Below are 13,686 nucleotides of genomic sequence, written 5' to 3'. Positions count from 1 at the left end.
ATCATTTCAAGGTCTCGTCAAACATTAACGCAATCAATCCAGACATGTTCAGAGTTATGTTGTCCATTCACAAACATATACAGTCAAACCTGTCTATAGCGGCCACTCAAGGGACTAGAGAAATATGGCCACTATAGACAGGTGGCCACTATAGAGAAAATGTTGATCAATTGACCATGAGCGAGCTACACGTGATTTCAGTTCCCACTAATCTTTCTCACCAAGTAACATTGTCTCGATCAGTAAATTCACCGACAAAGACTTGCACTTTAATGCTACTGCCAAAATGACCCTGTCAGGATCTCCAAATCCTTGCAAACTACAATTTCAAACTCGGTGCAGGGTGACAAAAGGCTGCAGTATGGTTGCAATAGGCAGTGTTTCTGTATCGACGGGACCGGAAATCGTGTGGCCGTGGCCGCGTTGGACAGGTGGGCGCTCAGCCTATTTCTTAATCATTGCTAATCCAAGGGACCGACAAAAAGTGGCCACGATGGCCAGGTGGCTGCTATGCAAAGGTGGCCGCTAATACAGGTTTGACTGTAATACACGCACATGTGTAGATCCATACAAACGCTATCGAAACAATACCCTTCTAGGACATTCTCGCGAAGGTAATGAATGGTTACAAATGAAAGTTTATGACACGCAGATGCCGTATCCGTAATACTTTTAACAGGGTCAATATGTCGAGACCATATCACCAATGCAGAAGTCAGGAACACTATCAAACAAGCCATGGGAACAGACCACCTAGAGGACCTTCTGAGTATTGTCATAAAAAGGAAACTAAGGTGGTACGGCCATGTGACAAGAAGCAAAGGCCTCTCAGAGGTCATACTGCAAGGAACTGTTAAGGGGAAGAGAAGACGAGGCAGGCAGAGAAAGAAATGGGACGACAACATCAAAGAATGGACAGGACTGCCCCTTGCCAGCACCCAGGCACTGGCGCACGACAGGGAGAGATGGAGGGAAGCAGTGTGCTCAGCAGCAAAGCGCCCCCACGACCACCCCCGGTCAAGGGACCGGTAAGCGGTAAGCGGTAATATGTCCCTGAACCCCCTGTAGTTTATAGAAAACCCACAGGAGCGTAGAGATTGGGGGGAGTAAACTAGTCAACCTAAAGGACTTCCTATGAGATAGATTTGTTTGGGGCGTGTTTCAGGTGATGTGTTTTTAGTGAAACCTTGCCTAAGAAATCAATATTAAACTCATCAAAGGACTCCGCGTACGCCAGACTAATTCCTGCTTAGAGAGTAGGAGATTAGTTCTAACTAGATGTCCGATGAACGTCACCTATTTCAATTCTTGGGGGCCGATATTGAAGCAACGGTAGTACTGTAAATGTAGAAAAGTTCGCGGTGGATTAATGTTGACCACTTCACCGCGAACATTTTTTCTATTATGGTATTAGAATGTAGTCTACGGTGTTACCACGAACTTAAAACCACCGCGAAAAGTCCTTTTTCCCGCTACCGCGAACTTAAATGCATTTACAGTATCTGCTTAATGACCAGTGATGTTTGCGTTCAACGCAAACATTAATTTTGGTTTGGTTTGGTTTGGATACAGATCTCCATTAATGACTGATATGTCACTATTCTTCCTGGAGTCTGGGTGATTTGTAGAGAATTCACAAATTCTATACTAGACGGAAGGATTTCACCATCGCACACCGCACCATCGCACGTGTGGGTGTTCTTTAACGGACGTGGGGTTTGGCTCTCCCCATACACGGGACCGCCATTTAACGTCCTATCCGAGAGCTTGTAACCATTGATTTCATGTTACATTTGTGACGAACACGGACAGTATCAGACGAAGAAAAAAGGATGAAAATTCTTTGTTTCTCCTATGTGGAAATGTTTGGTAGTTTTCCAAACATGATGAAAAAGGTAGGATGTCTTTAAAGGTTGTTTGTGATGCCTCTCTACTTCAATATGTAAGAAACAAGCAAAGAAGAGGATTATATGTCTGCATGATTTGTCTGAACGTGTGCTGTTTGCCGCCCACTCAGTATGATTTTTTTTCTTCATTTTTTTGTTTCCGATGTATTCATTTTTGACATTGTGTTTCGGTCCCTGCCTGAGGTAGGGCGTACATTTTTGCTGTGCAGAAACCTGACAAGTCGCACCATGCCGGGAGAGCAACAGCAGTCCCAAACTGGTGACACAGGTAGATATCTTTCTGAAAATGTATTCTCTCAAAACATGTCAGTGGCCAAGTAGCTATAGGTTTGCTTGTTAGAAATATACAAGTTAATGGTTTACAGAAATTAACCAGTGCCTTACTTGGTGTAGAACGACATTTTACCATTTTCAAATAATATTTGACCGAGGCATGAAGCTTAGGGGTTGTATTTTTATTATGTTTTATTAAATTGTTTTCTATAAGCGGTAAGTGATGACAATATCTCGCCATATAGATCAAGTGCGAACCCCGCTTGAGGCATTGTATAATATGGTGTCGCATTGAACATTCCGGATGACGAGGTAAAGCCCCGTACAAGGGGAGCATCAGGCATTAAGTTCGTCAAGTGCGCTAGGCTGAAATCATAACTAGTTTGGTACCTTGAGTCGCTGTTCAAGATGAAACTTACTTTTGGAAAACCATAGAATAAAATGGTTTCAGTAATACCATAGAATTTCAGGTAAAACTATGATTAAACGATGTTTTCTTCTCCAAAGTATTTTTACTGCCCCGTATGGCAGTTTCCTAACTGTTCGCTAAGTTTTCTGTGGCTGCATCACCAGTCATGTTTGGATTACCATACGACAAAAAATATCTAATAGAGTCTGAAAATTATTTTTGATGGTGCGATGTAGAATAACAATGTCGGGGAGCCATTTAGGAGAGCTGTTCACAAAATGATACTACCTGAAACCGTATTTGTGAAAAAAATGTTGTATTTTGATTTCATAAACTTCCAAGCGACTGTACTTCTACAAAATACATACTGACATACCGTCCGCGCCACTTAAATTTTGTTATTTTCCTCTAGGCGCCACACCCATGCAGCAGTCGCAGACTGATTGGCAGGCACGTGCCGACGCCGCTGCGCGTGAACCCAACCCTATGTACACCTCCGGAGCAGGTAAAACGCTTTCAAGTCCACTGACGGCGTCCTGTTCATGTCTCACTTTTACACTTTTTCTGTGTTTGATTTTGTCATTTGTAATCTGTAATTTTCCCTCAGACACCACACCCATGCAGCAGTCGCAGACTGATTGGCAGGCAAGTGCCGACGCCGCTGCGCGTGTACCCAACCCTATGTACACCTCCGGAGCAGGTAAAATTTTAAAATCTAGTTGATAGAATTTTTAAGAAATCTTGTAATCTTGCGGGTTTTGTCGTGCTGCTGTCTTGTTTTTGTCTTGCTGGGTCTCGTCATATTCTTCGTACTATACTTAACTTTTAATTCCGTGATTTCCCTCCAGACACCAAACCACAGACTGATTGGCAGGCACGTGCCGACGCCGCCAACGCTATGTACGACTCCGGAGCCGGTAAAACTTTGAAATTTTGTAAATCTTGTGGATTTTGTCCTGCTGCTGTCTTGTTTTTATCTTGCTGGGTGTGGTCAGATCCTTCGTACGGTTGTCGCACGGTCACAAACTAATTGTATTCGCGACTTAGTCGTGCAGGTGCCGTAGACAATCCCGCTGGCATGTGACGGGAAAGGCTGTCTTTGATCCTTGTCGGCGGTTGACTCTGTCATAGACTGCATAAAAATTCCGCAACATCAAAACCGTACCAGAACCTATGACAGGTGTGACTGGAGTTGGCCAGAAAAAAGATATTGGGTAATATATTGGGCAATTTTTGCGTTGGGAAATATTATAATGTCAACGTTTTCAATGCTGTTTTTTATAACAGACAACGCGTATCCGGGAGGAACAAGCCGCTTCAGTGCACTCTGTAGATTTATCCGCTCCCACCGAACCTGTCTGACCGCCGGATTTGTCGTGCTGCTCAGTCTGCTCGCTATCCCTCTGACATTCATCAACAAAGAGGTGAACAATCTTAATAAATAAATAAATAAATAGATAAATAAACAATCTTACATTACAAAGATTTTACGATCTTTAAACTGTTTATGTTGTTCTTTTAAAAGGACTATCATCTCAGACCATACAGCTGTTTTCCCTTATTGGTCTTTTCTTGATTAAGTTTGGTATTCCTACTTTTGTCATTAGGAAATTACTCAACTGTCCACCACTGTTGACGCCTTGAAACGCAACCAAGACGACATACGCCAACTGTCCACCACTGTTGACGCCTTAAAGCGCGACAAAGATGACATGTCCACCACTGTTGACGCCTTGAAGCGCAACCAAGACGACATGCGCCAACTGTCCACCACTGTTGACGCCTTAAAGCGCGACCAAGACGACATGTCCACCACTGTTGACGCCTTGAAGCGCAACCAAGACGACATGCGCCAACTGTCCACCACTATTGACGCCTTGAAGCGCGACCAAGACGACATGCGCCAACTGTCTACCACTGTTGACGCCTTAAAGCGCGACCTGGAAAAGTTGTTGGAGCAGCGTCTTCACGAGATCATTAAGACGCTGGGTAGGTTGTCACGCCATGTACACTATTTGTGATGATGTAGTTGCAGACATGATATGAATGAGAGAAGTAAAATATGGAAGCAGAATTTCATTATTCCGTTTTCTGATATCCTTCTCGTTCTCAATAATTCCTATGCCCGCAGTATGGTGTGTAATTAATAGATGGAGACTACATTTTACATCCTAAGACAATTTCCTCAACAGACTGCTTTCAGAGTATGGCGAGGAGTTACTCGCCATTGTGTCATGAGTATTGATTTCTCTAATTCAATATCAACGATGACTATCCCTGCGATTTTTGTTGACTGCATTTTTAAAGCATCTTGTCCTAAAGGTTTCAAAATCAATGATTTTTTTCAGCTTGCCCTAAAGGTTACATAATGTGGCGAGGAATCTGCTACAAGGCGTTCTGCAACACACGTAAGACCTTTAGCGATGCGGCCGCGGCCTGTGGTGAAGACGGCGGCACCCTTGCCATGCCCCGAGACCCTGGGACCGACGCCTTCCTTGTCTTCTTGTACAACTCCGTGAACGGCGATGATAAAAGTATCTTCTGGATCGGCCTGCACGATCAGCGCGAAGAGGGAAGCTTTGAGTGGGTGGATGGTTCTGCACTTGGGACCTACAACAACTGGGGTCCGGGACTGCCGAACAGCAATGGGGGCAACCAAGATTGCGTTTTTTACTTAACTGTTGATGACAAATGGAACGACTACCCATGCCACGCAGCGGGGTTCTTCATATGCCAGGCTGTTCCAGGTACTGCTTATAACTGAACCGTTTACTGAATCTTTCTCTCTAGTAGACTGCGTTCTATCCTCTGCAATAGTGAAGCATGAAGTGGTTCGACTGTCAAGGTGACTTGCAGATGGCTTCATATGCCAGGCTGTCCTATGTACTTCAGAGAAAATGAGTACCTAGCTTCGGCTAGGGCCGTCTCTCGGATAGGACGTTAAATGGAGGTCCCGTGTTTGGGGATAGCCACACCCCAAGCACGTTAAAGAACCCGCCACATGTGCGATGGTGCGGTGTGAGCGGATCATACCATTCCCGCCAAAATTGGGTAGGGGTAGCAATTGGGCTGGTCCCGATCATGATGTTTCTGACCTAGGGCGAAGAGATGCTGTTACAGTTACAATGTAACCCGAATCCTTGAGTGGCCTTCAGGTCTTGTTACGTGCTGAACATTAAGTAAAAAAATAGCAATGCCAATGTGCCTAAATAGTATCTTTACAAGCATTGTTCCATAGTAAAAGATTAAGGCAAAGGAAGCGATGAAAGGAATGTAAAGAGGTTGTAATGAGTGGGCACCAAAGGAATTAAGCACTTACTGTAAAGTGGTACGCACGCCTCAGTTTTCTGATAGAATGTACAGGTTTTTGCATTAGTTTTGTCAGTTCTTTTATATGAAAAACATTCTGGAAAGGAAAATTCTCCTGGTTCAGCCGCATCAAGTTCATTTCTTACGAAATGCTGAACAGACAGGACAGAAAGATCTTATAAACTTCCATTGTTATTATTTTATAGGCTTTACCCAAGTTATAGTGATATCTTGCTGTTCTACGAGGCTTATATACTGTCAGCATTGCAGCCTTGAACCACTCAAAAAGCCACATTGGCGAAATAGTTGTGTGTGGCAGACTGAATAAAAGTTGTATACGGGAACTCTGTGGCTCTGTGGCTCCGGCTTAGTATCTGCTTAATGACCAGTACATCCCCCCCCCCCAAAAAAACTACTCCGGTAGTAGAATTTTGAATCTCTCTCTGGCGAATTAATGTGATAAGGGGGTTGCTATTACATTAATTCTCCATAGTAAAATCCTGGATCACTCTTTGGAGAATTAATGTGATAAGGGGGTTACTATCACATTAATTATCCATAGTAGAATTCTGGATCACTCTTTGGAGAATAAATTTGATAAGGGGCTTGCTATCACATTAATTCTCCAGAAGACGATTCTAGAAACTCTCATTTGGTGAATTAATGAGACATTAAAACCTAAATCCTTTATCACAACTTTTTCAGTTATCACGTTATTTATTCTAAATACTTTTCAGAGCTAAATGAATGTGATAAATAATCAGGTCTCCGTATGCAAATGTACGCAAACCGTATTCAAATCACCGAAAATACTTGGTTGCGCTCCCTAAACCTTAACCACAACGCATCACGACAGAACGCATGCGCATCCGGGACGGTGGAAATGGCTTATATATACCTGAAGGATTGAGTCCAAACGATGAGTACGGCATGTCCCTGGTCAGGATCTCGTGTACGATGATGCCGTAACTGTACACGTCCGATTTCGGCGCCGTCACGTAGCTCGCCAGTGCTCTGGGGTTACGAAGAATCTCCGGGGCTGTCCACAACATCTCTGTAAGAAAAACAAACAACAACTTTAAAACCTTGCAAATTCGAAATCTAAAGACTAAAGGTAGCATCTCACTGCACTTGGGGCACCGGTGCGGCACTGCGGGTTTCGAAAGATTACTCAACGGATTCCAGGGATTAAGGGCGAATTTTCTTACGCTTGTGTACTTTTTGCTTTTACATATTACGCAATATCTAAATTACAAAAATGGTCGCCGACAATACAGCATGCGCAGTCAAGTGGACGAACCCCGCAGTGCCGCAACGTTGCCCCAAGTGCAGTGAGATATCACCTTTAAAGGCATACGTATGTGTATGTATAGCACTCAAACAGATTCATTATACATTCTCGAAGCATATGTCTGTTCTAGCCTGGGTATCATCCTATTTCTACCGGGGCTTCTTACACTCACTGCCCTAAAAAAAATTAAGACAGCGAGTGTAAGAAGCCCTGGTAGAAATATAAGATGGTGCTCACTCAATACCTGTTTTACAGCTATGGTGCAGACGGACTTACCCCGATGGTAGCTCAAACATACACGTTCCTGTTAAAAGACAATGGAATACTAACCATAAGCATTTATAATCTATGACCAACTCACAAGGCTGTAAGAAACGGTATGTAGGAGATGCGATTACCGCTTTTGAAGAAATTATCTTTTTTAGCTACCGAAAATAATTTCATCAGGTTGGTAGAATATAGGACAATTCTTTATACGAAATTAGCAGGTACTTACTTTGTTTACCTTTTGATGTCTCTCAGACACATTCTTCAGACTCAGAGCTTCTAAGATGAGTTCTGCTTCTTGCCGCTATTTGTAGCCGATGTATGTGGCGCTTTTGCGGCGAAAACAGTCCCAAACGTGGCTAAGCTTGTATCCCCCCCCCCCTGCCCATCACTACATCGGCTACAAATAGTGGCGAGAAGCAGAACTCCAGTTAGCAGCTCTGATAAAGGTGTCTGAGAGATATCGAAACGTCAGCAAAGTAAGTACCTACTGGTTGTGTATAAAGAATTCTCCTATATCCTACTTTGTTGGCTGTAATATAATCACAGACAGTTTGTAAAAGAAGTACTTTGTGGTGAATGTGAATTTTTTGTAAAAACATCCTTGGAACATTTTCCTAGTCGCACGTGAGTTGAACTGTTTTAAAGCACCTGTTCCCTTGCATCTGGGAATAAGAAGCTGTCTACTTTCGACGTCTTTGGATGGATCTTTAGAAGTGGACGGATCCATACTCTTTGCTTCTTGTTCCTTGGGCTCTTCCAAGACGTCTGCACCGAACTTGAACTCTTTCAGACCGTAGTCTGTGATTTTGACCACCCAACGTTGGTCAAGAACGCACTTAGTAGACTTCAGCTTCCCGTGGAACTTGATGATTGACTGATGAATATACTCCATCCCCTGTAGGAAAAAGTATAACAGTGGTAGTCAAAGCTTGACGATTTAGACGAAACAGCATGCTTTAGCCAGGGCTTATAGAGAGCGATAGATTATTCCCTGTACACATAGTCGAAGGAATATACTATTGTTTCTGATGTCTCAAGTTTCCAAATATGTATATACATCTTTTTAGAAACAAGCTATACGAGGTGCTAGAAACCTTGGCCGAAGACAGAAGAAGATGGAAGACTTATGTTGATGCGATTGCTGCCCCTACGGCCGGTGAGGCTATGGGACCGGTGAGGTGAGGTCATTATGAAGAAGATAATTATATTAGAAAGAATAGGGACATAAACAGGTAGCGTTACCTTCGCGATATCTATAATGAAAGAGACCTGGAACATGTCGTCCACTTCTATGTTGTCGTTGTCGAGAACATCCTGTTAAGAAACAAATAATACGGAAACTGTGTGTGTCACAAAAATGTCTTTAATTGTGCGGAAATGTCATGATTCTGTAGAGTCATAAAATGAGCCTTTGAGGTGATAAGCAAGGTAAGCATATGTCTTAAGACAAAGGAAGCAAAACGGAAACCTAGATTTAGTATTCTCTCTTTTTTTTCAAACCAAGGATGACATGTTTACGGTAGAATCCGGATGCTACTCACCCGAACGCTTCCCCGTGTACAGTACTGGAAGAGATAGCAGATGTTGGGACGCTCAGTGCACACACCGATGAAGCGGTTAAGATGTTCATTGTTGATGCCCTTCATCTGCAACATAACAGACAAATCATAAGCTAATCACTCAGTCTCAGTCATTAAATTTTTGTCGCTAAAACTTGAGTTTGAAGGTTTGCTTGTTCTAATTTTGTCAATTTTGTCTACTTTTGTGCCTTTTGGCACATTCTAAAAATGTACAATTCCTGGTATTCCTGGCAAACTGGAATCAATGCCATACTAAATTCGCTCATAACATGAAAGCTTCGCCAAAAAGATTATCACTTTTGATTATCTATAGAATGATATTTGAGAGGTGCGGGCAACAGAATAAGTAAATTCTTTTCAAGGCCAACACATGCAGTCTACATTTAAAAGCAAGCTATGATACTAGTAGGCAAATAAAAACATTCTAAAAAATGACAGCAATAACTGTAAAATATCAGAAATTGTGATATACAATGCACCCTGATAGTGAATGAATGCACTTAAAGATAAAAGAAAAAATTGACATAAATGTCGATTTGACTATTTTCAATAGCATTTGCAGCAGTAAGCCTAATATGTACAAATTATTTTAGCGTCGAGAAATGTGGTCCACTCACCACTTTGAGCTCTACCAGCTGTGCCCGTGACATGGACACGTGTTGCTTGAAGACCTTCTTCACCACAGCTAGGTTATCCTCGTACCGACCCAGAGAGAGGTTGCTAGACTCCCGTTTGTTAAAGTCTAACAGCCCCGCGTTGAAGTCCTGCTCTCCATAGTCTTGGTCACTGGACGACTTGAGATTATTCACGGAGACAGTCAATAGAAGATATACAGAAGAAACCGGTTAGTTACATACCCCATTTGCCAGTGTATTTCATTCAATGATCCGAATGGTGCAACAAAGTGAAGTAATTAAGCTAGACCGTACCGCCATGGCATTTGGGGATTTCGTGCAATTAACAGAAGTGTGCGATTGTCCGCTGTGCATTTGATTGTGTGAAATATCTACAGCATTTTGAATACAAAGGGGCTACAGCTGAAAATTGTTTCAAAGGTTCCAATGGTGTGGACGTTGGTAAATATAGCTGTATTCCGTTCTAGCAAATCAAGAAATGCTTTCAAATAGCTAGAAACTAATGCTTTATCATATTTTTGTAAAGGTTTCGGGTACCATAGGTTGCTATAGTTCGCGTGGTGTCCATTGCCGAGTGTGTGACATGTAATGGGTTCAGGCATTTCTAAGTAGTCTAGACATTAGAAAAGCACGTTATGTTACGGCAACATTTCTAAACCGGGGCCCTGTAGGGCACCTTTCGGGAATGAAAAATGTTATATGAAAAGCGACATAACAGATAGAACGTAAAATTACCTCCCCCCCCCCCCAAAATAAAAAAAATTCCCGGACGGACCCCGTTTTGGAAATGTGACCCTAGCATTGAACGGTTTTCTGTCACTTGTACTCATCCCAGTTATGCAGAGGTGCCTAACTTCGGTTAAGGAAACATTTGTACCTTGTGAAATGAAAGGAATGAACTTCACCATTCAATATCATACCGTAGACATTGCCTTTGTGGCTTCATAAAGGCTACGCGATCTGGACATTTTAACCCTTATTTGAGATACCAACTGTTTGAACAAGAATAGTTTACCCTTGAGGATCCGGAGTATTTCGTGGTGGCTTCCGATTTGCCACTGACACCACCGGTACCTGCAGACGTTGCGCTGAGGAAGCCCTTCTTGTCAGACTTTCCCAAAGACGCCTCCAATTTCTTGTGTTCCTGCAAACAAACAATAAATTTCAGGACGGTTTAAGTTAGTTGTGGGTATGTTGCACCGGTACAAGACCGTGTTTTTTTTTACATGTCCGGGAAAATTGCACCTGAAAAAAATCAGTGAATCGGATTTTGGACCGGTTAGAAGATGAACAGATTATACCGGCAGACGTTCACGTGTTTTGGGGCTTAACGACCCAAGAAAATAACAAAAGCGAAGAAGAGGGGAGCTGATAAGTTTTGTAATTATGTGTCTTGGACATTTGATACTTCAGAAATAATTTTAATACTGTTTCAACTTTATAAATATTTCCCCGGTCCTGTAAAACTTTGGAAATATTCATGGTGTGGAATTGGATACTTCTAATGGTTTCTAAATAATGATAACAGCATTCTAACATTATTTACCATTTTCTACCATTTTTTGTAATATTTTGTAAATGGGTCAGTGGTCAAGGAAGAAAGCAATTTGCACATTCTTGCAGAGTATGGTTGGGTGTCATGAAACAATGGTCCACCAGAAATGATTCACCAGTGCCTAACAGAGGCAACAATAGTGCTTACTTTTATGGCGGCAATGAATTAATTTTACCATTTGGCAAAGTTTACAAATATTTATAAATATTTGTAAATGTGAAAGAATCACATAGAGGTTTCACAATTATTCTAAAGAAATATATTTTGCACAGTTACTTTCAAAACGTTTCTAAAATATTCAAAGGAATTAAAGTAGGTAAGTTTTTCTTTATCATTATTTTGAATATAATTTAATTATTGGGGTTAAGATATTCTTTTATTCAATATAATTCAGACGTATTACAAATATCACCTGAAAACCGTCATGGTGACTTGGAATGGACTCTAGCCAAAAAAGTAATTAGCCACGTCATAATTACGTCATATCACGTCATAATGATATAAGAATTTTAGGAATCATAAAAATTGACTAGCATATCATCCCCAGCAAGTTTGGTGATCGTACAGTAAGCCGTTTTGAAAATACGAAGGGGGTGGGGGCAATGAGACCCCCCCCCCCCCCGCCAGGGAATGCCAAAAAAGCCCAGTCTGGATAGGGTTAAGTAAATATGGGTATGTCTGTCACCATATTGGTAATTCTCTATGTTATTAACGCATGGTACAAAAGGTTCAACAGTCTCATACCTTTTCATCGTAGGCTGTAAAATTGATGTCATAATACTTGATCTGCCAAGTTCCATCTTTCTTCTTATTGTCCGTAAGACGCTTCCTATTTGAAATTAAGTGAAACGTATGAAACAGTTAGTGGTTGTTGTATTAAATTCTGCCATGGGTTGCAACGCAATATATGTCCAAACAGAGACGGTAGACCTCCTGCAACCTATGATCCACTGCTCACTGAGTCACGTGTTCTATCTGCATAACGTGACGTCACGGAAGCAGTGGATTGTTTATTCCTTGACAAAGACTGGTGCTGTTCAGTCAAAAATTTGAGTGAGTCCAATTTTTGTGTTGGAAATTACACTTAAACTAGTTCAAGAATGACTTCTACAAACACATGTAAATTGGATTGGTGTGAAAAACACGTTTCTATATTGCTTGCCATGTGTCGTTCGTGTTTGTGTAGCTACAATGATAGAAGGGTGGATAGGTCGTACACTATAGAAATAGAATATTACTTTCTGGAAGAAGGTTAACCTCCACTGGGGATACTGTACATGTTTTTGCTTGATTTTTCGTGCTAGATATGTATGAAATTTGGAATATCGGCTGCTAGCTATATATTGAGGTATCAAAAAAACATGCAATTTTGGGTCCCCGTAGCAACATTCTATGTACTGCAGCAATATAGAAAGGCAGTCCCCTTCCTGGCAGTAGTTTGGTACAGTCCGTGAACAGTTGGTCAGCTGTCACCGTCAAATGACCCCCTTTGGGAGAGGATATCTAGGATTTATTAAGAGAAGAAGGGAATGGGAAGAGCACTAACTTCTGTGATGGATCATCCTACTACGCACGGTCCCCAACCGGCTTATCGCCTATGTGGGGACCCTGATATCTGTAGTGCCACTCCCGGTTACTGACCGCCCTGCTTATAAATATTAATGAGTTTACCCTTATATGGGAACAAGGCAGCGCCCGATGAGGCCTTTTGCGAGATCACTTTTGAAAACTGAAAGGCTATTCTCTGATTGGCTGACAGCGACGCTCAAAGTAACCGGGGGTGGATTTCAGATAGCAGGGTCCCCACATAGGCGATTAGCCGGTTAGGGACCGTGCGTAGGAGGATGTGATGGATAGGGTATTATGACAGTAAGTAATTCACACACACAAAAAAAAAATATTTCCATGGTAGTATGACATCTCCTGTTTTACCCCTGAGATATTTTGCTCGGATTCGATCATATTTACCTGACATAAACCCCTACCCCTGCCGCAACGATGAGGAACACGCCCAGAGCTGAAAGACCTGCAACCAAGAGAGATGCTTTGAAATCATCTGACACAAGCCCATCTCAGAACTTACTCTTAGCACCAACACAGACCTACTTGTATATATGACAAAGACTTAGCAATGATGTATTCTATGCACTGTAAGGAATTCTAAGAGTACGTTGTCAAAACCAGATTCAATAAATAGCATATATATAATGTTATATACTATTATATAGTCTTTACTCGATAAAGATGATACAGAAAAACGAACCTAATCCTAAAGTTATGAATGTAGAAAACGGCTGTAAATTTAGTAATTAACAGTTTTTCAAACTTTTGGATCGCATATGTTGGACGTATAAAAACACAAAATAACAAAACCAGGTGAGCGATGAAGGACATTTTTATTTTCTCATTATGAACCTTGAACGTGGGCATCAGAGATGTAATCACGGGTCCCAATGG

At 41.8% G+C, this 13,686-nt stretch overlaps 2 protein-coding genes across 2 annotated transcripts in view; both read right to left on the bottom strand.

Moving 5' to 3' along the window:
- The window catches only part of LOC118414804, a 1,072,569-nt gene that overhangs the window by 160,316 nt on the left and 898,567 nt on the right, over positions 1-13,686 (bottom strand). The gene's annotated exons all lie outside the window — the stretch shown is intronic.
- Positions 1-13,686, bottom strand: part of LOC118413765 (atrial natriuretic peptide receptor 1-like) — a 48,905-nt gene that overhangs the window by 15,390 nt on the left and 19,829 nt on the right. Inside the window, exons 14-21 of the mRNA XM_035817297.1 lie at positions 13,198-13,255; positions 11,974-12,058; positions 10,690-10,818; positions 9,657-9,833; positions 9,001-9,105; positions 8,702-8,773; positions 8,108-8,354; positions 6,797-6,952 (exon numbers count right to left, since the gene is read on the bottom strand). Coding sequence (XP_035673190.1) covers positions 6,797-6,952; positions 8,108-8,354; positions 8,702-8,773; positions 9,001-9,105; positions 9,657-9,833; positions 10,690-10,818; positions 11,974-12,058; positions 13,198-13,255 — 1,029 coding nt within the window. The remainder of the gene's footprint in view (positions 1-6,796; positions 6,953-8,107; positions 8,355-8,701; positions 8,774-9,000; positions 9,106-9,656; positions 9,834-10,689; positions 10,819-11,973; positions 12,059-13,197; positions 13,256-13,686) is intronic.

Source organism: Branchiostoma floridae, chromosome 4 (assembly GCF_000003815.2).
Source record: "Branchiostoma floridae strain S238N-H82 chromosome 4, Bfl_VNyyK, whole genome shotgun sequence".
NCBI classification, from domain to species: domain Eukaryota; kingdom Metazoa; phylum Chordata; class Leptocardii; order Amphioxiformes; family Branchiostomatidae; genus Branchiostoma; species Branchiostoma floridae.
Note: the sequence above shows the minus strand (reverse complement) of the source record. Positions and strands in the feature narration are given on the sequence as shown.